Here is a 25853-nt window from a genome sequence, read left to right as displayed (position 1 = left end):
GAGTAGTCTAAGATATGCCCTTTTAATTTGAAAGGAAAGTATGACCTCAAAGCGATAAAATAAGATACTGTCCTAAATAAAATCAGATATAAATCCACAAATAACTAAGAGGACAGCAAGCAAGCAAACCTAGGAAATAAATCCAAATGTGAAAAATTATTAAGCATGAGCCTAAATGGATGATAATCCTACTGTTGTTCAATGCTAAAAAGTGCGAAGAAAGAAAGCAACGGTCACTCAAAATCATTAGAAAACACACTGAAAAGATAAAAATTACGTTTTGTATGAAATTACAAATGCATATATACTATAATAACCTCCTATTTCTGTGTGAAAAATAAAAACTCAGTGAGCAAAACTTGCTGTTTTTGATTGAAAATATTAAATAAAGTGCAACCAGTATGCCCGCTCGTGCTGGTTCATAAAGTTGTTTCTTAAGTCTATTATTATGTGTTTGGATTGGATGACTTCTATGGAAAATTTTGCAACAAGAAGTGTAGCATTAGTATATGAAATGAGTTGGTGATGAACTGTTGAATTCCTTGCGCTGCTGTAGGTGCCTGACCATCTTCTTCCTAAGGTTGCAATAGTTGGGAGGCCAAATGTTGGGAAATCAGCACTGTTCAATCGTCTTGTTGGGGTAAGCTGCCTCTTTCTTGCTCTATCATTATCATCCCTGCACAGATGCATACACATTGAATTGCAGTGTGCATGCCTGAATATAGCACTAAATAAATACATAGACAGAGTGCATGACCATGCATTGGCATGAGCACACATAGCAAATTAATTCATGTGAACATGCACACATGCTTAAGCATTTCATGGGAAGATTAAAAAATTGAATTATTCAAAATGGAAACCTTATTGCAAGATGAAGGGAAATCATACCAATGGTGTTTGAGTTGTTGTTGAAAATGATTTTTGCTTTGAGATTAACTACAGGAGATTATCAAATGCTCTCCACAGGGAAATGTGGCAATTGTTGTCGACGAACCAGGTGTCACTAGAGATCGTTTGTATGGTAGATCATTTTGGGGAGAAAAGGACTTTATGGTGATAGACACAGGTGGTGTTGTTACTGTTCCCAAATCTCAGAACACAGGAACAGATGGATTGGCAATTACAAGGGGTGGAGGGGAAGATGATATTGCATATGCTGTGAAGGAAGCCATTGCTGCAGGATTACCTTCAATGGTAGAGAAACAGGCTGCTGCAGCAGTCAAAGAGGCGTCAGTTATTATATGTCTTGTAGATGGACAGGTAAATTCAAATCGATGCATATTTGTGAAGCTACACATAATGACCATTATGGTGTCTTTAGGTTGATTTTGGTAGTATTCATACCTATTTTGTTGCAATTCTATCTGTAAGCAATATTTATTCTATAGTAAATTAATGGAATGGGATAAGGTCTTTTCATTGTGGTCCATGCTTATTATTTGTTGATATTATTATACATATTTCCATATTCATTGTTGATATGAGCACAAAACAACAATTTGAAAATTATTCATTCACATGAAGACATAATAACAATGCAGGTAACAATGGAAATTGCTGCAATTTACCCATATGTACAGTGTATTACTTGTTTGCAAAGTACAAGACTGTTGGAGAGTGATCATAAATGACCATGTCTCCTAGGGTTACCGTAAAATATGCACACTTGGTAGAGTGATCAAGTTTGATTGAGTCATCTATGAATTATTTACATTGATCTAGGAAAAGATAAAGTGCAAATAGAATAATACAAATACTATACATATTTGGACAAAGTCCACTTAGGGATCAAGTCTCATGAATTCCTTCCGGGTTAGATGCAATCATCCCCAATGTCTGTGGTAGTCTACGGGTACATCCCTTTCAATATAGTACAAATTTCAAAATAATGCTTGGGATTTGTGTACATTACATCTTGTGAAAAGATGACAGTGACATAATTTTGGATTCACCCTTGATGGAAACATTGGGGATGTGCTTCTTAAACACGAAGTAAAAGTTTTTGACATTCTCCAATAAGAAGAAAAGGATAACATTGCAGGTTGTTTTTTTTTTCAAGGAAAAAGGAGCAATTTTCATTAAAATATTAAGAAAATTACATGTTGTATAATGCTGCATGTATGAGATGCATTCACTGAAGAGCAGTTCAGAAGATTTAGGGAGAAAACTGTATACGAATTTACAACATAGTAGTCCAGGTAGTTATATCTGCCATAATAAACAAAAATACTGAGTCACAGTCCCAAAAGTAATAACAGAAACTGTAGCAAAAAACATAGAACCAAAAACCCAAAAAAAAGGAATGATCTGTGAGATCACTCTGAGAGATGCCCGTTCATCTCAATTAACGGCTGGTGGAAAAAACGGTAGAAAATGCCCTCCCTGTATTCCTGAATTTGCCATTGACCTCTGTTCAGCTGCGCGGCTGCTTTGGAAAGGCGATCAGCGATCTCATTCCTTTCCCTGTATATATGTGAGCATGCAATAAAATCAAATTGTGATTTTAAAGTAAAGATATCATCTAACATGTCTCTGAGTGTGTGCAAGTGACAATGATATACATCGTTTATCCAATTTATAACAAGCTGTGAATCCCCGTATATCTGAATCTTTTGGCAATTTAGTTCTCTCGCAAATAGGAGAAGGTGTTTTAGGCTGTTGAGTTCTGCATAATTGTTTGTGCTCCTGCCCAGGCCGACTTGTATTCTGTAGGACACAAGGTTGTTGATGTGCAATATAGCCCCCCCCACCCCCCCAACAGCCCTTGGCTTGGGCCGAGCCATCAAAATATCCCCAAGGATAACTGGTGTCGATGCATTCTGGAATGATGGCCCGAGGAGGTTTTCTGTCTGGGTCATCTGGGATCAAATTGTAAATGGCCACCAAATTTATACAAGAATTGTACCAGTTGATCGGGGTGTCCAGAAAGATATTTCTGTTCCGGTTGATCCATATACCCCAACAAATGATCAGGGGCAGGTTCCTGGCTTTGTGAGATTGTGCCCCAGTCCACCAATTATGCCAAGCATCCCCAACATTGAGTCCAGACCAAATTGTCGGCAGATTCAGACTAGTAGTAATACATGACCAGAAATGTATCGTCACCAGACAGGTAAGAAACAAGTGGTTTGTGTCTTCCTCATGCAATTTGCAAAAACAACATCTTGATGGCCCGTGAAAAGCCCTGCGCATAAGGTTTAACTCAATTGGGGCCTTCTCCATGAGTATGCACCACATGAACAATTTGGATTTTGGGGGAGCTTTTAATTTCCAGAGGTGGCGCCACCACCAACTGATGTCGCCATTTTCCTGGGCTGCCATAGCGGTCGCATATCCAACTTTAGGGGTGTATCTACCATGGGGGTCCGAGGCCCAAATGAGAACATCTTCTTGATCAATTATCTTGACATTGGCTTCCTCGAGGGCCCCAATGTACCATTTGCCAGTCCTCGAACCATCTATTTGGAATGTTTAAAACCCTGTGATCCATCCAGCGCTGAGGCAGCCACTGATCCTGTTCAGCGATTGCGATTTGAGCGATATGAGTGATTCCAGCTCTGGAGAGGTGAGTACATAGGTCCCTTGGTAGTATGTGTGCATTCCCACACCCACCCTAGGCATCCGTGCCTAATCGCACTTGATCGCCTTTCCCTATTTTCCATGCCAGCCCGTTCTTTATGAGGGGAAGGGATTGGGATATCGCCTTCCAGATAATGGAAGCACCAGTCGAGATATTGATAGGACTGCGGATCCAATCCATGACTGATAGGGGGTGAATATATTTGTAGTAAATGACCTCCTGCCAAAGGCTTCTAGATTTGACGATGTGCTAGCCCATTTTTGCCGCAAGTGCCATAGCAAAAAGTTGAAGGTTTTTTATGCCCCATCCCCCCAATTTTTTGGGTTTTCCAATCCGGTCCCAGCTTACCCAAGCAAAAGTCCGCCCTGTTTTTTGACCCCTCCAGAGGAAACGACAGCAAAATTGTTGTATCCTTTTTAAGATGCCTTTGGGGATCCAAGCCAGCGACATCTAGTAAACTGTGATCGCCTCAAGAACTGATTTTATCAGGGTCCTCAAGGACCGATTTTATCAGGATGAGCAGACCCGCTTTGGTAAGCCAACATTGCTGCCAGATGTTAATTCTGTTTTCGATTTTTGCAATGAGCCAAGCCCAGTCCGCTATACAGTATCCATTCGGTTTCAATCTGAAACCCAAATATTTTAATCCAGCATCCAGATCTTGTCTCACATAGGCAAATTGTTGAGCTGCGAATCTTGTCTCATTTTGCAGGCATGTCACAAAGATAATTGCGGACTTCTCATAATTTGGTTCCATACCTATAGCTTTGCAAAAGAGAGATAAGATGTTCTTGAAAGCATGTGAGTCACGAAAGGATCCTTTTAGAAAATAAGTACATCATCAACAAACAATAGGTGAGAGAGAGTGGTCATATCCGAAATCCAGACACCCCCCAGATCTCCCTCCTCACGAGCTTTTTTAATCAATCTGCTAAAACCTTCCATAATGAGAAGGAAGAGTAAAGGGGAGAGTGGGCACCCCTGTCTAAGCCCGCGTTCTGCATGAAAAAAACCAGAGGCAACACCATTGATTAGGATACTATATGAGGCCGATGAGAGACAACACATAATCCAAGATATGAAAGCATGGGGAAAGCCGATATGAGTGAGAGTGAGCTGGAGGTAAGACCAACTTGCCCGATCAAAGGCTTTGGAGAGGTCAATCTTAAGGATGATTGACTTCTTATGCTGTTTTTTGATCGAATGAAGGGCTTCCTAAGCTGTCCCAATAACTTCATGGATCTGGCGCTGACTGAGGAAAGCAAACTGTTCCTTGGAAATCATCCGAGAAAGGATAGGTTTAATACAAAGAGCAATAGTTTTGGATATGATTTTGTAAATGTTGTTGTAGAGGGAGATGGGACGATAATCATCAAAGGATGAAGGATTGTCAGTTTTGGGGATGAGGGCCAAGAAGGTCGCATTAAACCCTTCATACATTCTGCCTGAACTTCTGCATTCCTCAATGGCCTGTAATAGATCATCTCCAATAAGTTCCAAGAAGGAGCTGTAGAATTCTGTCGGCCACCCATCCGGGCCCAGACTTTTATCCTTTTTAAAGCATTTCAGCACAGCTTCCAGTTCCCCTCTAGTGATTGGAGATTTTAAAGTCTCCATCTCATTGGGCTCAACAAATCTAGGCAATGCTTATGCTGTTCGGATGATTTCAGGGAGGGTAATACCAGTAGGGGCCTTGTAAATGTTAGAGAAATGTCTTACCCCCATATCAACCAATTGCGCAAAGGTGTTTGCCTTTCTGCCATCTTGATCTTGTAGCTCCCAGATTGTGTTAATTGACTTCCTTCCCGAGCATATTGTTGGAAAAATTTTGAATTTTCATCCCCTGCTTGTAACCAGAGAGCTTTGCTCTTTAGCCTCCAGTGCTTTTCTTTCAGTCGAAGCAATCTAATTCTTTTCGATTCCAGGAAGGTTAACTGAGCCTTTGATTCCACTGAAGCTTGACAGATTAGCCCAGAGGCTTCCAAATCTTTGAGCACAGTAATTTTGAACTCTGCTTCCTTTCTGCTTCTGAGCTCTTTTGCTCACGATCTGTGTATTGATAGCATATGAAAAATCGGTTACCCGATTCCTACTGCAACAAACTGATTATATTTCACCTACTTGTTAAATTAATTGAACAAGTTACTTGCAGTTTTCTACGACAAATACTGAAATACATACACTGCAGCCTACAATAAAATAAAATTGCGGAAACTAAATACAACACAGGAGAAATAAACATCACACACATCTACACAATTGTTTTTGGACAAAAGTCCTCGGAAAAACCCAATGCGGGAAAACCAGTGCAGCAACTGAGGGTTTGTATTATTAAGCAGTGGTTTTCTGAATACAACCTCTGGATGCCTTACTGGCTTATCTAGTACAAAGAATATCACTGACAAAAGATTAGTGAGAAATACCTCACACTATCACTGGCGATCCTGACTTATCCAACCACAGAATGGCTAGTCCCTTACTACCTTTGCGTTGCCTCTGCACAGTCACTGCGTAGGCCCAACGTCACAGCTCCTAGGGACTACGTCACTCCCTCTGCTGATCGATTTGCCTCTCTGAGACTTTGATTCTGTCCTCCCAGTCTCACACCCCGGCTTCCGGCTTCAGAAATCGATCTCTCCAACAAAAATACGGATCTCCTCAAGGCTTTGCGTTGCCTCTATGTCAGCCTACGCTGGCCAGCTTAGTCTCTGTTGCCTCTCCCGGATCTCTCTTTGCCTCCTCTGCTGAGTATTCATAGATCAAGAGAAATCTCCAACAAGAACTACCCTTGTCCCTCATTGCAAAAAATCACTTCTAATTTCTCTGGCAACTGCTGCATTGCTCACTTGAGAAATTTGATCTCTGATCTCCCGCTCGATGTGTTTATCAAATGCCCATTAAGCCTCCTCTTATAATCCTTTTGTTGAGAACCAACGACCCAGATTAGATTCTAATCAAGGGCTCAGATCATTTTGGCTTGATACTCGTATTCTTCCAGAAGTTTCACCTACAGTTTGATTAATACCCTTTAATTATTTTAATTCCCTAAGATTAGACTTAGGCCTCCATTAAAAAAATTAATTATTTTAATAAAACTGATTTTGGGTGGAATTTCCCAAAACAATTTCTGGGTATTGTGGAATACATATGTCCAAGTCTCCCTGCAAATTTTGAGGCTTAGAGCACATTTGATGCTACTAGAAATCAACAGTATCTGCAATTGTCACTTTGGCATCTTACTGCATCGACTGTCATTGATCCATCCTGCTACTGAATATTGTGGGCCCTCGTAGCAAGGTATTGATCCAAGAGGTGGAATCCTCAAGGATCCTGCCCATCTGTAGTGCTCTAGGGCTACAACTCCAAATCACCCTACCTCACACTTGGAGGTATGTCATTGATCATAGTGAAATATGATCTACTCATACTGTTGCTACTACTGCGCTGCTGCTATCTCTACACTGCTACTGCAACTACTGTAATAATGAGTCTGATCTCTTAGATCCTCAAGCACTAGCTTCCATAGGGCTGCTCCCTCTGAAACTAGACTCCCTTTGAGTCTCGATCTCCTAATGGGAAACCTCTTTGCTCTCTCCTAGCAACTCACATTGTCCTTCTACACTAGAAATTGGACTGTGTAGTTTTGCGCTGGGAATCTCCTGGATGGAACTGCACCTGCATACTGCAACTGGGCAATTCATATTATCTGTGTCACTGCAGCTACTTCTGCGATCGTCTCCCGGGTATTGATTGCAACTAGCCTTGTAACTGTCTAATGAAAGATTGCGTCTGTTGACATTGAACCTACTACTATGATCTTGTTGCCCCCTGTAGCAAGGGTGATGGTCCCGCTGCAAGAATCTGGAACTGACCTGATTGATCTCCTTGTTGCAACTGCGCTGGACCTTGCCAATTTGGCACACTAGAGTCTCATACTCCACCTCCTGGATTTGGTGCCCCACTACCTCCTTTCGATCCTAGTCCCTGGCTGGACCCTTCCTGAATCCTTTCTTTGCAACTCGCACTATTTTCTCGGCGATATTTCGTCTCCCCGAAAATATCGTGATATTTACGAAAATCGCCGATATTTCGGCGATATTTTCAACACTATTCCTTTCTTTGCAACTCACACTTCCTCTGACATCTGCCTCTGGCAACTGGAAGTTGATCTGCTCCCTAGATTTGCATTATGGCTAACTCACACGACCTCCTCTGGAAATCTTGTACGGTCATCCTTGCAAAGCTGCAAAATCTGTGAGACTCAAAACTGGAGAAAATAAACTCGAAAATCTCCCTCTTTCCTGTTGCTCGGTTGCTGGATCTGCTACTCGCACTCCCTTCTGGAGTGAGAAGATCTGCTCACAACTACTGCCAATTTGCAACTGGAAAAATTAGATCTCTAAAACTCGAGATCCCCTAAGAGAAATTTTCCCTCTGCTGTGTGTGCTTCTTCTCTCTTCCACCCGACGCTGGTTCTACTCTAGCAAACTGCTGCAAAAACTATAGCGTCTAGCTATAGATTTTCTTTGCGAAAATATTGGGTTGTTCCCTCTGCCTCTCGAACCCCTCAATCCGGAGAGATCGAATTTTTCTGTTCCTCAGAAAAAGTGAATCTCCTCAAGATATTCGGCCTCTTGGCAAAGTGACTGTGCTGCCCTCTGAGATTTCGATCTATTGCCCACACTGAACAACAAAACTGCTTTCTTCGCTATTGAGCTCTTTGGTTGATCATCTGCGCTTTGATACCATGTGAAAATTCAGAAACCCGAAATCCTATTGCAACAACTGGAAATTATTCTCCTAATTGTTAATTAAATTTAGCAATTTATTTATTGTTTCCTACAACAAACACTGAATAACTCACTTTGCAACCTACACAAATAACACTGCGGAAGATTAAATGTTGGAAGAAATGCTAGCACACACATAAATTTACACAATTATTTTTGGATAAATGTTCTCGGAAAAATCCAACTTGGGAAAACCGGTGCAACGGTGAGGGTTTTATTTTATTGTGCAGCAGTGAAATCTGAGTACATCTATGGATGCTCAACTGGCAATCCAAACAACAAGAAAATCTAGCAGAGATATTCCCTAAGCAACCCCAACACTCACGCTTCCTGCACTCGTGCTGCCTGCACTTGCGTTTCTGTATGTGTGCGTTTCTGCACTCACGCGTTCCTGTACTCGCGCATACCTGCACTTGCGTGTTCCTGCATTCGTGTTCTTGCACTCGCGTGTTCCTGCACGCGCGTTCCTGCACTCACGCGTTCCTTCACTCACGTTCCTGCAATCAGAATAACTCAACCTCTTGCTATTGCCTCTTCGGATCGCGAAATTTTCCTTCGGATCATTGTCCATGCCCTTAACTGACACTGCATCCCTCTCTGGCTCAAACTCTACTGCTGCTAGCTCGATCTGCACAAGGAACTGCTGCTTAAGTGTACTCTCCAAGTGTCCATCGACTTCTTCTTATAATCCTCTGTTGGGAATCCAACGACCAAGATTAAATCTTAATCGATGGCTAGGATTAACTTGAAGTTGATCCATGTGAGTTTCTAGAACATTCACAACTTGATTTAATTAATTAACAATATTCCCTAAGTTTAGACTTAGGAAATATTAAAAAACTGGTTAATAATCTAATTAAGTCATTTCTAGGGATAATTTTCAGAACGATTTCTGGGTTTTGGAGATCTCATGTATTCTAGCCTCTCCACAAAATTTCAAGGCTAGAACACATCCGATGCCACAAAAACTAACAATACTATGTAATATTCATTGATGACCATTCAACAAAAACTTGGGTTTATTTAATGAAATTTAAGGATGAAGTATTTATCAAATTTCAAGAATTCAAAGCTGAAATAGAAAACCTTATAGAAAGGAGAATCAAGATTTTAGGGTATGATAATGGGGGAAAATACACATCAAAGGAAATGATAACCTTTTGTAAGCAGTATGGGATTAAGAGGGAGCTGATAGTCCCATATAATCCCGAACAAAATGGAGTTGCCGAATGACAGAATGGATCCATTGAAGAAAGTGTAAAAGCCATGTTACATGATCAAGATTTGCCGAAATTTTTGTGGGGTGAAGCTACGAAGACAATTGTATACATACAAAAATTGTTGAAAAATGTGTAACTAGGTTCGGTCTTCATAAATATGAAATGTACTTTTGATTCTTATAAATTGTAAAATGAAAGAAAATTATTATTATTATTTTTGGAGCATGGGTTTAATGCTCAAGGTCTTTTATTTTATAGGTCAAGCACCCATTGAGTGCTTCTAGGGTTTGTCCTAGGTCAAGAAGTCAAAAGAGTCATTGTCATAAGTTGAAGACCCCTCGGGCACATTGTAATTTGTAAAGAAAATTTATTTTGTCATTAAAAGTGTCAAAATACCTTGCAAGATCAAGTCGGTCTGGCCGCTGGCAAGTTGGCCTAAAAGGGAGAGCCACGTCCACCTTGAAGAGCCTATATCTAGGAGGAAACTCGACCTCCTTTAGACACATTTATCCATCACTCGTTCTAGCAAAGGAGGAGGAAGAAGAAGGCTTTTTGTTTGGGCTATTTCTCTCTCACACGTGCGAAGGAGGACTAGGGTTTCTGCAGCAGATCTAGGGTTTTCATCTACAAGTTCAATCTTGGAGAAAAGAAGGCAAGAAGATCAAGCGAAGGTCACCAGAGGTCATCCTCAAGCTCTAGAAGACAAATAAAGGTAAGCGAAGGTCTAAGGAACCCTTGGAAGGCCAAGCAAGGCTCACGTGTTGTAGTAGCAACTGCTGGGGGGCCGAAAATTTTAGGGCTGCAGTGGGGTCGAAATTCTGCAGCTGGAGGTCGAAGAAGTGCTACTGGAAGAGATTTGTCTGGGTTTGACTGGATCAAGTTTAACACATTATCTAGATAGGTTGGTCTTGGTCTTGGAGGGTATTGGTTTCAGTCTTAAGGTCTTGGAATTTGTCAATTGAAGAATCTATAAGGAGGAGAAGAGATTTGCGGGTTTTCCTCTCAAGTGGAGAGGTTTTGGCCCTGGCTTGCAGCCTAGATTCTGTCTTCTTGTTCTTCTTGTTTTGGTAGTTGTTTGATGATATACACACATAATAATAAGTAACAAAGCTAATAAGTAAAAAGGCATCACAAACAATTATCAAATAAAGAGAAATCACCCTAATCATTGCCCTATAGATTTCTCAACATGGTTTCATAGCTAAGGTTGACTAAGGCCATTGTAAAGATTTCTACTACATTGAAAGGGTTCCTCAAGGAGTGTTCAAAGGTAGCAAGCCATATCAAGAGAGGCATCAAGTAAGCATGTAATCTTCTATTTACTACACAGAAGGAAGTAACCAAGATAAATGATGGAGTCTTCTCAACACTCACTGACACATTTCAAGACAAGAACATTTGGGTAATCGATAGTGGTGCATCTAGACACATGACTGGTCATCACAAACAACTGAAGACATTATCAAAAGGAAAGTCTTCTTACTCAGTGGAACTTGGAGATAATAAGAGCTATCCTGTAAGAGGAATTGGGTCAACTTCAATAGAGTTGGAGAATGGAAGCAATATTCATCTCAACAACATCCTATTTGTTCTAGGTTTGCATAAGAACTTACTTTCCATTTCAACTCTAGAAGATAAGGGTGATAGAGTGGTTTTCATTGATGGAAAGGTTGTAGTATGGAGTAAGAACTCAAGCATAGAAAATGCTAGAGTAATTGGTATTCGTGAAGGAAGACTTTACAGGTTGATATCTCCTCTTGCTTAAGCTTTGGTTCACATTGAAATTAGCCCATGTGAACTATGACATAGAAGATTTGGTCATCTCCATATCAAAATCCTTCCAAGCTCTATAGTAGATGGAATCTTCAAATTGAAAGAAGATCACGAAGGAGTATGCAAAGGATGTGCATTGGGTAAGAACACCAGGAGACCATTTGGAAGTAGTGCTTCATGGTCAAAATAAATTTTGGATCTTATTCATTCCGATGTTTGTGGTCCTATAGGCTATGACTCCTAAGTCACTTGGAGGTCATCTATATTATGTCACATTTATAGATGATCATTCAAGAAAAACTTAGGTTTACTTAATGAAATCCAAGGATGAAGTATTTACCAAATTTCAAGAATTCAAAGCTAAAGTAGAGAACCTTACAGAAAGGAGAATCAAGATACTGAGGTCCGATAATGGAGGAGAATATACATCTAAGGTAATCATAACTTTCTGTAGGGAGTCTTGGATTAAGAGGGAGCTAATAGTTCCATATAATCCTGAACAAAATGGTGTTGCAAAATGAAAGAACAGATCCATAGAAGAAAGTGTAGAAGCAATGTTGCATGATCAAGATCTACTGAAATTTTTGTGGGGAGAAGCCATGAAGTTAGCTGTATATATTCAAAATCGAAGTTGCCACAGGTCACTAGATGAAAACTCCTAAAGAAGTATTCACTGGGGCTATTTGAAGGCTCTTTGTTGGTTTGACGCCTTTGAGTTGTTGAATTTTCTGGTTTGAAGACTTTGATTCTTTAAATCTAGTAAAACTTGTTGGATTTGGGAACATCTTGATGTCGTAGGTTTTCATGTGACAGTATGTGGTTTCAGTCATTGTGAGGTTGGTGAATCTTTGGAGTAGATACAAATCATCGCTTATTAAACATACTTCATTTAATGTTGAGCGATATCCACCATGTATTAATGAAATCCATTAAGGGTTGGTTCTGTTATTGAGGACCGTTTTCTTTAGAACATCAGTACAATACCAAATTTTGGAGAGATATTTGACTCCCAACAAGGAAATAGGCACCAATATTATTAGTGAAAGAACACTATTTATTATTGCTAGAAGGTTGTTTTTGCTCAACTTGAATTGTTGAAATGGCTAAAATTGATGATACAATAGAATTGTTGAATACTCTCATTCATTCCACTATTCATAATAAGATAAAAATTAGCAAATCCAGTGTTGTCGATATTCAAATATATCTACAAGATGCACAAGAAATGATCGAGTTTTTGCAACTTGAATCTCAATTCCAGCGAGATGAGTTACATTAGCATAAGCATCATGACACCCATCAGCAACGAACAAGTGGACAAATCAATAACATTGAGACATACTCCCATCATCAACAAGAAACGGCAGATGTAGTACCCATTTCAGGAGAAGATGTGCAAAAAAGATGTAGAGGTTCAATCTACACTTCCCAAGCCAATTATCAGACCTTGGGAAGAGCTTGTCCATAACAAACACATAACAGGTCTTGGATATGATAAGGAGGTTTCCTTTCATATTCCAGATTACTCAAAACCCATCAAATTTCAGAGTGCTGGGTTTCTTCATGACGGTTCACCTTCAGCTGTTCCAGATTCTGCTCCTCTTCCACAACAACAACAACAAATTGTGAAATGCCAACACTGTGACCAAGTTGGCCATATGAAAGATCATTGTTTTGATCTTCATCCATGTAAGCACTATCATAAAACCAGTGATTCTTCAAACATATGCTTCAAAAACAAGCCTCCTGCAAGAACAAAGATTCATCTTGGATGGATCACTTCTTGGCAATGGGCTTCAACAGCCAAGAAGATATTTTAGTCATATGTCAGAACTTGTTCTAGAGTATTGAACAGTCTTGCAGTTGAGTTTTCTCCATCATCTCACCTTGTATCTGACAGGGGGGAAGTGATGGTCATCTACAAGCTTCAAAGCCACATCAAGCGAGCCTGAGCCACAACCTGCCATACCAGATTCAGAGTTGTAGCCAGAGACAAAGATGCCCTTGAGCATGCCTTCAGTTGGTGATGCCTCTTCAAAGAATTGGCGACACTTCCTCTAGCAGAAGACTTCAGCTTCTTGCCAGTTTTGGAAGAGTTCTAGGAATTGCATTAAGCATTCCAGAGTTGTTGGTCATCCTTAAACCATCATAGGTTGAGACCTCCCTTTTCAGGTTGAGGTTCTCCCTTTTTATGCGGGGTGAGACCTCCCTTTTAAGGTTGAAGGTTTCCCTCTTCAAAACATCAGGAGCACTTCCTCTAGCAGAAGACCTCAACTTCTTGCCAGACCTGGAAGAGTTCCAGGAACTGCACTAAGCGTTCCAATGTTGGTGGTCATCCTTAAACCACCTCCCTTTATACCAACATTTCAGAGAGCACATTTAGCCTAGTGCTGCCATGCATTTTTGCATGTTTTGTATTACAGCTCTCTTCTTGGACTCATACATAACCCTTCGGATTAAGGGGGGGAATGTTGGACACCTAATCCTCTAAGGGTTGGTGTGGAAGCTGAACAGCCAAAGGGAGTCCAAGGGACCACTTGGAATATGAAACCAAGGGTCATTCCTATGTATTATAAATATGTATCATTGTGAATAAGAAAAAGAATCTCATGCTTATATTTCATATTGCCTCAGCCATGTATGTGCGTAACAGAAACCAACTGTGGATCATCTCTGAATCTTTGGTTGTCCTGTGTATATTCATATACCAAAGGACAAAAGAAAGAAGTTGGACCCTTTAGGCATGAGAGGAACATTTGTTGGCTACAATAGCTTTTCTAAGGTCTATAGTGTCTACATAAAGGAAGGACATGGTATAGAAGTAAGTCGAGATGTTATATTTGACGAAAGTATTACATTCAAGAAATCTAAGGAACTTCCTATGGACTCTGATGATGAAGAACTTCCAATTATTTGAAGAAGAAGTTACCGAGGAAGAAGAAGAATCTAATCATGAAGCTGAAGGTCTCAGTTAACTTATTCAACCTGTGGTCATCCCCGAATCAAGAAAGAGACCTAACTGGTTGAATTCTACACTACTTGATGCAGAGGGTCATGGAGTAGCTCAAGGCACATTCAGGGAAAGCAAGAAGCTCAAATGATATTCTGGGTATGCAACCTACATGACAAAACTAATAGAAGCAAAGCCATCCACTTTTGAAGACGCTGTCAATCATCAAGGATGGAAGGATGTCATGAATGAAGAATATCAATCTATAATGAAGAATGGAGTTTGGGAGATCGTGCCTAGGCCCGAAGACAAATCTGTGGTAACTTCCAAATGGATCTATAAGATCAAACATGCAATAGATGGAAGTATTGACAAGTATAAGGCAAGATTTGTGGCTAGGGGTTTCTCTCAACTAGAAGGCAACGACTATGAAGAGACATTTGCTCGGACAACAAGATTAAAGAAGGCATTATATGGCCTCAAGCAAGCACCAAGGGCATGGTATGCTAGGATGGATGCATACCTACAGAGATTAGGCTTCACAAAGACTTCTGCTGATCCAAACCTTTATATTGAGGTTGTGAAGGGAGAACCAGTAATCATTCTTCTGTATGTAGATGATCTTCTATTGATAGGTGTAGGACGTTGAATTGAAGAATGCAAGAAGCAACTAGCAACAAAATTTGACATGAAGGATCTAAGGCTTATGCACTACTATTTGAGACTGGAAGTCTGGCAAGGACATGATGAGATCTATCTAGGTCAAGGAAAGTATGTGATCAAGATGTTGAAGAAGTTTGACATGATGGATTGCAAACCAATGACAACCTCGATGATCACAAACCTGAAAAGACTAAGGAGTTTTGAATCAAGCCCTATGGATCCTTCCAGGTATAGACAACTGATTGGCTCACTAATGTACTTGGTGAATACTCGACCAGACATATGATTTGCATTAAATGTTCTTAGTCAATTCCAAGTGGAGCCGAAGCATGATCATTGGATAACAACAAAACATATTCTAAGATATTTGCAAGGAACCATCCACTACTGCGTGAAGTATGATAGGAGGAATGATGTCCACCTGATTGGATATACAGAGTCCGACTAGGGAAGTAGTGAGCAAGATGGAAGGAGCACTATAGGAAGATGTTTCAGTTTGGGATCCTCCATGACTTCATGTGTGAGTCGAAAGCAAGATACAATTGCTTTGAGTAGTGCTGAGGCAGAGTATATTGCAGCCTGTGAAGTAAGCAGAGAAGCGTTTTGGTTGAGGAAGCTGCTATCTGACCTATTTGAAGGACCAATGGACCCTACAGTGATACATTGTGATAACACTAGTTGTATATGATTGTCTGAAGACCCAATGTTTCATGGAAAGACAAAGCATATCAACAACAAGTATCACTACATTCGGAAGCTAGTACAAGATGGTGTGTTGTAGCTACAGTATATCTCCACCAATGAGCAGGTAGCTGACATATTGACAAAATCTCTTCCTAATAAGAAGCTTGTGTATTTGAGAGACAAGCTTGGTTTGGTTGATGTATCCTCCCTAGTTGAGAGGGAGAGATAGGCACATCATTCTTGTCTTCACTTGGGAAGACAAAATGGAGGATTGGGTAAGCATCTGGCATCCGATACTCTTTGAGGATGAGGTAGGCATCCAATATGAGAGTAGTCGTGGACCGATATTCTTTGAGGGCTAGCTATCTAAGATAAGAATAGTCCAAAGAAGGTCATACTCTATGAACACCCGGGTGGAGTATGTACCTTGAGAGACAATGATGATGGTGTCTATAAATCATTGGTCTCGCCAGCATTGTGCTCTGATCTTGTGGAGAGATAGAGATGTTAGTCAAGGCCTTGCTATGTGACAATGTTGGTTGGTATGATGCTAAATAGATGGGTTACCAATCCGACTCTTCTTATGAGATCTCTTCAAATTGAGAATGTCCATCTACGACTTATGAATACCTCCCTAGTTAAGAGGGAGTGTTGAAAAATCTGTAACTAGGTTCGGTCTTCATAAATATGAAATGTACTTTTGATTCTTGTAAATTGTAAAGTGAAAGAAAATTATTATTATTATTTTTGGAGCATGCATTTCATGCTTAAGGTCTTTTATTTTATGGTTCAAGCATCCATTGAGTACTTCTAGGGTTTGTCCTAGGTCAAGAAGTCAAAAGAGGCATTGTCATAAGTTGAAGACCCCTTAGGGCACATTGTAATTTGTGCAAAAAGTTATTTTTGTCATTAAAAGTGTCAAAATACCCTCCAAGACCAAGTCGACCTGGGCGCTTGCAAGTCGGCCTAAAAGGAAGAGCCATGTCCACCTTGAAGAGCCTATATATAGGAGGAAACTTGACTTCCTTGAGACACATTCATCCATCACTCATTCTAACAAAGGAGGAGGAAGAAGAAGGCAACAAAGAAGGAAGAGGACGAAGAAGAATTTTTGTTTGGGCTATTTCTCTCTCACATGTGCAAAGGACGACTGGGGTTTCTGCAATAGATCTAGGGTTTTCATCTACAAGTTCGATCTTGGAGAAAAGAAGGCAAGAAGTTCAAGCGAAGATCACTAGAGGTAATCCTCAAGCTCTAGAAGATAGAGCAAGGGTAAGCGAAGGTCTAAGGAACCCTTGGAAAGCTAAGCGAGGCTCACACGTGTGGTAGCAACGACTCCTTGGGGGCCGAAAATTTCAGGTTTCCAATGGAGGCCGAAATTCTGCAGCTAGGGGTCGAAGAAGTGCTACTGGAAGAGATTTGACTGGGTTTGACTGGATCAAGGTTAGCACATCATTCGAAGAGGTTGGTCTTGGTCTTGGAGGGTATTGGTTTCAGTCTTAAGGTCTTGGAATTCGTCAATTGAAGAATCTATAAGGAAGAGGAGATTTCCGGTTTTCCTCTCAAGTGGAGAGGTTTTGGCGCTGGCTTGTAGCCTATATTCTGTGTTTTGGTAGTTGTTTGATGATATACACACATAATAATAAGTAACAAAGCTGATAAGTAAAAGAACATCACAAGCAATTATCAAGTAAAGAGAAATCACTCTAATCATTGCTTTATAGATTTCTCAACAAAATCAAAGTTCCCATAGGTCACTAGATAACATGACTCTCGAAGAAGCTTTCACTGGGAAGAAACCAAGCGTAGATCATCTCTGAATTTTTGGGTGTCCTGTCTATATTCATATACCGAAGGACAAGAGAAAGAAGTTGGATCCTTCAGGCATGAAGGGAACATTTGTTGGCTACAGTAACTCTTCTAAGGCCTATAGGATCTACATAAAAGAGGGACACCAAATAGAAGTTAGTGGAGATGTGATATTTGATGAAAGTATTGCATTCAAGAAATCAAAGGATCTCCCTATGGACTCTGATGATGAAGAACTTCCTATATTTGAAAAAGAAGGCACTAGGGAGGACGAAGAATCAAATCATGAAGATGGAGGTCCCAGTGAACCCGTGCAACCTATGGTCATCCACAAAACTAGAAAGAGACATAACTGGTTGAAATCTACTCTATTAGACGCAGGAGGACATGGAGCAACTAAAGGCACATTCAGAGAAAGTAAGAAGCCCAAAATATATTTAGGAATGCAACATATATGATGAAGTTAATATAAGTAGAGCCATCCACCTTTGAAGAAGCTGTCATTGACCAAGAATGGAAGGATGCCATGAATGAAGAATATCATTTGATAATGAAGAATGGGGTTTGGGAGATCATACCTAGGCCTGAAGACAAATCTGTGGTGACTTCCAAATGGCTTTACAAGATTAAACATGCGGCAGATGGAAGTATTGATAAGTATAAGGCAAGATTTGTCTATAGGGGTGTCTCTCAACAAGAAGGCATCGATTATGAAGAGACATTTGCTCCAACAACAAGGTATACAACTATACACTCACTGGTCTCTTTTGCAGCATCGATGGGATGGAACATTCATCAAATGGATGTCAAGACTGCATTCTTGAATGACACAATTGATGAAGAAGTCTATATAGGGAAACCCTTGGGATTTGAAGTTAAAGAAAGAAAGGCTTATGTTTGCAGGTTGAAGAAAGCACTATATGGCCTTAAGAAAGCACCCAGGGCATGGTATCCAAGGAGAGATGCATACCCACAAAGATTGGCCTTCACAAAAAGTTCTGCTGATCTGAATCTCTATATCAAGGTTGTGAAGAATGAGCCTGTAATCATTCTTCTATATGTGCATGATCTTATCTTGAAAGGTGTAGAAGGTCAAATCCAAGAATGCAAGAAGCAACTAGCAGCAAAATTTGATATGAATGACCTTGGGCTGATGCACTACTATTTGGGATTGGAAGTCTGGCAAGGACATGATGAGATTTATCTAGTTCAAGGAAAGTATGTTATCGAGATGCTGAAGAGGTTTGACATGATGGATTGCAAACCTCTTGTTATAATTTCTCCGGATCTCGAAGGCTGAGGAAGAGTCCAGCTGAGGTAACCACAAACCAATCCTTTGACTTGGTGGCTAGCCCTACCAAGCTGGAGAGGGCTCTCTCCAAAGAATCACAACCAAGAGGGCTGGATGGATTAGGGTTTTAGGCTAGTTATGATGTGCAAAGGTTGTTTGATTTTATTTTTGATTGGGTTATTGCTGGATGAGGGTATTAGGTCAAAGAGGCTAGGTCAGGGAAAATCAGATATGATTGCAGACATTCAAAGGGGCAAGGTAGGCATGAGGCTTAGCACTTAAAAGGTGATTTGGTGAGATGGTTTAACACTGATGAGGAGTTAGGAAGAGCATATCAGATGTATTCTTCTTAAACTGAAGAAAGATGGACAAATTATGATAAATTTCCCAAAACAGAGCATGAGCAAACATGTATTCTGCCTATCAACTTGAAAATTACCATATAACAGACATGAAATGGTTTATGAGCATAGAAAACATTTGTACAAATGATAACAAAGAAGAAACAATGCTAAACATCCATACCACATGTATCCCAAAGAAATAGTTGCAACTCATCTATTAATAGTGGCCAAAACTTGATACAATAGTGTCTCTGATCACTAGTACAACATCCAATTGAGTCCAACCTCTGAAAAGAGTGAAGAAGGGGAAGATATAGACATCAAAACAAACTCATCCCAATCTCAGGGGTTGAATCCATGAGAGGAGGAGCAGTTCCACCAAAATCTAAATTGATAGCTAGAGTGTAGGGTGGTCAAAGTGGCTCATCCCTAATTACATTGAAACTGATTCATCTGACTTGATGAAGACTATTAACCTAATGTATTTACCCCTAAGTAATAGTAAAAGGCCATAATTACATTTACCATATCAATTACATCAGTAAAAAGTTGAATCCCATCGGTGAAAATCAAATCTGGAGAAGAACAATGAAAAATTAGGCAAACTGTCAAGTGCGCCATCTTTTTGTCAAGTGCACCCTCACAGTGTCAAGTGCACAACGCCATCTTTGGACAAACTTTTGACTGCCTTCCCGGTGTCCAAATTTAGCTCAGGATAGCTCATTGAAAAGCTTATCCTGTCTAGTTTCCAAATCTGCCTTTAGTTTTCAAAATGGGCTTGATCTGACCCTCCAAAACTTCATTCTCCCAAGATTGGTCAAGTGTGCAGCGCCTAGCTGAAAAAGAGGGCAGAAACTTTATTTTTTGCTAGTTTTTTCCCTTTTAACTTGCCACTTTTGCAAACCAGGGCTGGAAACATGGTTTTCTTAGATGTATTGGTCCTTCTGCATCCATTGGTTGTTTCCATTTCTCCAAAAAGTGTGCTGTGCGTTTGACCATGCAGCTGATATTTAAATTGCCTAAAAAACACAAAAAATATATATTTGCTAAAATGTGCCAAGAGGCTTCAAAATTGGTCAAGGAGCTGATGTTTGGTGTAGCTAGGCTTGGAGTGAAGCCTCTACAAGTATGTCAAGCTTCTCCTTCTCTTTTTGGTGAGTTAGGGCTTCAATTTTTGCCTTTGCAGCCTTGAGTTTTGCCCTTGCATTCCTTTCTCTGTTGGCATAGTGTTTTGCCATCTTCTTCTGAATTTCATTTTGCTGATTAGCTTTGTCTAGGAGCTTCTCTAAATGCTGATTGACCTTATCAAGCCAATGCTCCCGGTTCTCATTGATCAAGATGGCAAATTGCTCATTCCATGTGAGCTCATTAGCAAGCTCAGCCTCCTTTTGTTTCTCTAGTTCTAGAGCTCTTTTCAGCCCTCTAGTTCTAGGTCTTTTTCTAGGTTCTTGCTCTTCTTCAGGTTCACCATACCTGTCATAGGCCTCATCAAGAAATGCCTTGGCTTTCATTGCTTCCCTCTTTGCCTTGATGAGCTTAATCTCCATGACATCATGTTTGGCTTGAAGCTGCTTATTCTCCTGCTCATAATATGAGATGATGTATTTTGACCTCTCTAGGTTGATCTGGAGCTCCTTGATGAGTGCATCTTTTTCTTTGATGACAATGCTTGTGCTCTCACTATCATCATGCTCACCTAGGTCAACCAAGTCAAAATCCTGCTCTGTCTCATGGAGGTCCTCCTCCTCATGCTGAATCTTTGTCTCTGTCATCTTTTCCTTGCCCTTCTGTACCTGCTTTGCTGATGAAGAAGGCAAGGCCCCTCCCACAATCTATGGGGCAAACACCTGCCTATGGCCTCTCTGATAAGTGTGTGTCAAAGTGCCCAAATCAACCCCTTTAGGCTTGATGACCTCAACTTGTTCAATTTGCTCCTGCTCTCTGATTTCATCTCTGTTAGGTGAATGAATATGCTCATGAAATGGTGATGATGGAGGTGATGGTGAGGGTGACTGATCAGATGAGGATGAATGATCTATGGGCTGAGATGGAGGAATGGAGGTGGAAGGATGAGATGATGAAGGGATACTTTGAACATTCTGAGTAGATGAATCAATGAATATGGGATTGGCTATGAAGGTACTCCATGCAATGTTGAGCTCTTTGAGATGATAAAGGACTATGATTTTAATGAGGGAATGATGAAAGAGACTCTTCATTTGATGTTCATACTCTCTTTTCTGGACAATATAGGCCATCTTATCAATGCTCCGGAAAAGATAGTAGGGTATATTGAGCATTTTTACCCTAGTGAAATGCATTAAAAGCCGGATGTGATAGGAATAAAGCCTAGAAAATCTACCTTCACATGAAAAGTATTTCATGATAATTTTCATCATTGGAGCATATCTGTCTAGTAGGTGAGAAAAAGGAAAATAGCCCTTTATTTCATTTCGGTACCTTGGTTTTATGAAAGGCTCATAATAATGTCTCTCCAACTCACCTTGTTTAAACCATTTCTCCCCAACATCTGGGATTCCGGTGGCAGTTGATATAATGGCAGTAGATAAAGTAAAAGTGACACCTGCTAAAGTGACTTGGTTGTCTTGGAGTTTGGATATGAAGAGTCTAGTCAACATAGGATGGTGTTGGACTGCTTGAATTTGCTCACAGAAATCATAACAACCTATATATTTGAAGGATGTCATAGCCATAGGAGATGCCAAGAGTTCCCTGAGATCTGTTGGCTCAAATCTAAGTATTCTACCTCCTTTGTGTGTTTTCTTGACCTTTGTTTCTTCTTCCTCACTGTATGGCTTATATTCCTCTTCTGCCATAATGTTTTAATATTAAACCCTAGGGAGGTATAAGGTTGTTGGAATGTGGTTTTTTGGGAGTAGGGAATGGGGAAGGGAAATATGAAGGAGATGGGTGAAGGGATGTATGTAATGGAGGATATGGGGTATTAATATGATAGATTTTTGGGATGGGGAAATTGTTTGCAATGTAGGGGGTTTGGGAGCCTAGGTAGTTGTAGCACCTAGGACTTAGGGTTTTGGGACAAAGGTTTAGTGAGTATTTGGGATAAAAGGGTTTAGGGAAAGGGAATGAAGGTGTAGGGGGTGTATGAAAGTGTAGGGGAGTTAAAATTTAGGAATTGAGAGTGCAAGGGTAGTTTTTAGGGAGATACTAGGGTTTAGATGTGAAAATAACACCAAATCTTCAACAAACTTTCAAAACACCATGAGAATGATTTTAGGAGGAAGAAACATGTAATCTTCAGCGGTTACTTACTTGTGGGAGGTCGAATACAACTTTGGTGGAGCTGAGGAGGCGATTCTAGCTTTCCTGGACAAACGCGCAGCGCCTGAAGATCTGGAATAGCCAGCTTGACCTTATCACAATCTGAAATTGGAACTTGATTTTCCTTCATACCATCTTCTGCTGCAAGCAAATCTGAAATAAGACCTTGTCTTCCATCATTTTCAACTGTACAAAGATCTTCAGCCTGCTGCGAACTTTCCTGAGCATCTTGACAAGTATCCTCTAAGCTTTCTTTATGCTGCTGAAATGGATTTTCATACAGGGCTTCCATGATCTCATCATCCATGAATTCATCATCTCCATAAACATTCTCAAGATTTTCAATAAAAGTATCAACATGTTTACAGCAGTTTTGAACTAATATTAAGGATGGACAAGATTCTTTATACCTTTCAAAGAACATGGTATGAAAATCCTTTAAACAATAAATACAAGCAGGCGGAAAACTTTCATACCAAGATTGGGCTTCACCTTCCAGAGTGGCCATGAATATCTTCATCAAGCAGTCTTCAGGAAAATCAATCTTTAATCTACGCACATGCATGTGAAATCTCACCAGATGAAGAGCAACATCATAACCTTTCACATCTTTGAACATAGGCAAATTGCTTTGCCAATTTACCTTAGGCATTTTATTTGGGAAACCTGGAATGTGATCTCTTTTCAATGGAGCATACCTTCTTGCAACAGATCCCATCTTGAAAGTTCTTCAAGCTACTGATCTTAATGCAGTGGAGTTGCCATGAAGTGTTGATTTTCTGGATCTTTCAGTCAATGGAGTCGCCAGGTGAATGGTACAACCTTCCTATGTGTCCAACTGCTGTTCACCATCAACAATTAGATCTAAATCATTGTCGTTCTTTCTCGGGGAAGATAGAGCTTTCGCTCCCCGGCAACGGCGCCAATATGTTATCACTCCTCTGGATCTCCAAGGTTGAGGAAGAGTCTAGCTGAGGTAACCACAGACTAATCTTTTGACTTGGTGGCTAGCCCTACCAAGCCGGAGAGGGCTCTCTCCAAAGAATCACAACCAAGAGGACTGAATGGATTGGGTTTTAGGCTAGTTATAATGTGTAGAGGTTGTTTGATTTGATTTTTGATTGAGTTATTGTTGGATGAGGGTATTAGGTCAAAGAGGCTAGGTCAGGGCAAATCAGATATGATTGCAGACATTCAAAGGGGCAAGGTAGGCATGAGACTTAGAACTTAAAAGGTGATTTGGTGAGATGGTTTAAGATTGATGAGGAGTTAGGAAGAGCATATGAGATGTATTCTTCCTAAACTGAAGAAAGATGGACAAATTATGATAAATTTCCCAAAACAGAGCATGAGCAAACATGTATTCTACCTATCAACTTGAAAATTACCATATAACAGACATGAAATGGTTTATGAGCATACAAAACATTCATACAAATGATAACAAAGAAGAAAAAATGCTAAACATCCATACCACATGTATCCCAAAGAAATAGCTGCAACTCATCTATTAATACTGGCCAAAATCTGATACAATAGTGTCTCTAATCACTAGTACAACATCCAATTGAGTCCAACCTCTGAAAAGAGTGAAGAAAGGGAAGATATAGACATCAAAACAAACTCCTCCCAACCTCAGGGGTCGAATCCATGAGAGGAGGAGCAGTTCCACCAAAATCTGAACTGATAGCTAGAGTGTAGGGTGGTCAAAGTGACTCATCCCTAATTACATTGAAACTGATTCATCTGACTTGATGAAGACTATTAACCTAATGTATTTACCCCTAGGTAATAGTAAAAGACCATAATTACATTTACCATATCAATTACATTAGTAAAAAGTTGATTCCCATAGGTGAAAATCAAATCTGTTTAAGAACAGTGAAAAATTAGGCAAACTGTCAAGTGCGCCATCTTTCTATCAAGTGCGTCCTCACAGTGTCAAGTGCGCAATGCCATCTTCAGACCAACTTTTGATTGCCTTCTCGGTGTCCAAATTTAGCCCAAGATAGCTCATTGGAAAGCTTATCCTGTCTAGTTTCCAAATCTGCCTTTAGTTTTCAAAATGGGCTTGATTTGACCCTCCAAAAGTTCATTCTCCCAAGATTGGTCAAGTGTGCAACGCCTAGCTAAAAAAGAGGGCAGAAACATGATTTTTTGCTAGTTTTATTCCCTTTTCACCTGCCAATTTTGCAAACCAGGGCTGTAAACATGGTTTTCTTAGATGTATTGGTCCTTTTGGATGCATTGGTCGTTTCCATTTCTCCAAAAAGTGTCCCAAAAAAGTGCACAACGCCTAGGGTGCTGCGCGTTTGACCATGCAACTGATATTTAAATTGCCTAAAAAACACAGAAAAGATATATTCGCTAATGTGTGCCAAGAGGCTTCAAAATTGGTCAAGGAGTTGATGTTTGGTGTAGCTAGGCTTGGAGTGAAGCCTCTGTAAGTATGTCAAGCTTCTCCTTCTCTTTTTGGTGAGTTAGGGCTTCAATTTTTGCCTTTGCAGCCTTGAGTTTTGCCCTTGTATTCCTTTCTCTGTTGGCATAGTGTTTTTCCATCTTCTTCTGAATTTCATTTTGCTTATTAGCTTTGTCTAGGAGCTTCTCTAAATGCTGATTGACTTTATCAAGCCAATGCTCCCGGTTCTCATTGATCAAGATGGCAAATTGCTCATTCCATGTGAGCTCATTAGCAAGCTTAGCCTCCTTTTGTTTCTCTAGTTCTAGAGCTCTTTTCAGCCCTCTAGTTCTAGGTCTTTTTCTAGGTTCTTGCTCTTCTTCAGGTTCACCATACCTGTCATAGGCCTCATCAAGCAATGCCTTGGATTTCATTTCTTCCCTCTTTGCCTTGATGAGCTTAATCTCCATGACATCATGTTTGGCTTGAAGCTGCTTATTCTCCTACTCATAATATGAGATGATGTATTTTGACCTCTCTAGGTTGATCTGGAGCTCCCTGATGAGTGCATCTTTTTCTTTGATGACAATGCTTGTGCTCTCACTGTCATCATGCTCACCTAGGTCAACCAAGTCAAAATCCTGCTCTGTCTCATGGAGGTCCTCCTCCTCATGCTGAATCTCTGTCTCTGTCATCTTTTCCTTGCCCTTCTGTACCTGCTTTGCTGATGAAGAAGGCAAGGCCCCTCCCACAATCTGTGGGGCAAACACCTGCCTATGGCCTCTCTGATAAGTGTGTGTCAAAGTGCCCAAATCAGCCCCTTTAGCCTTGATGCCCTCAACCTATTCAATCTTCTCCTGCTCTCGGATTCCATCTTTATTAGGTGAATGAATATGCTCATGAAATGGTGATGATGGAGGGAATGGTGAGGGTGACTGATTAGATGAGGATGAATGATCTATGGGCTGAGATGGAGCAATGGAGGTGAAAGGATGAGATGATGAAGGGATACTTTGAACATTCTTAGTAGATGAATCAGTGAATA

General features: G+C 40.3%; 1 protein-coding gene across 1 annotated transcript in view; it reads left to right on the top strand.

Annotated features, from left to right (window-relative positions):
• Nucleotides 1–25853, top strand: part of EMB2738 (GTP-binding family protein) — a 463941-nt gene that overhangs the window by 68423 nt on the left and 369665 nt on the right. Inside the window, 2 exon segments of the mRNA XM_089439172.1 lie at nucleotides 557–640; nucleotides 970–1263. Coding sequence (XP_089295298.1) covers nucleotides 557–640; nucleotides 970–1263 — 378 coding nt within the window.

Source organism: Pinus tabuliformis, chromosome 9 (genome assembly GCF_031772625.1).
Source record: "Pinus tabuliformis cultivar Carrire ecotype Pingquan chromosome 9, CPIR1, whole genome shotgun sequence".
In the NCBI taxonomy this organism is placed as follows: domain Eukaryota; kingdom Viridiplantae; phylum Streptophyta; class Pinopsida; order Pinales; family Pinaceae; genus Pinus; species Pinus tabuliformis.
This window is presented reverse-complemented; position numbering and strand designations above follow the sequence as displayed.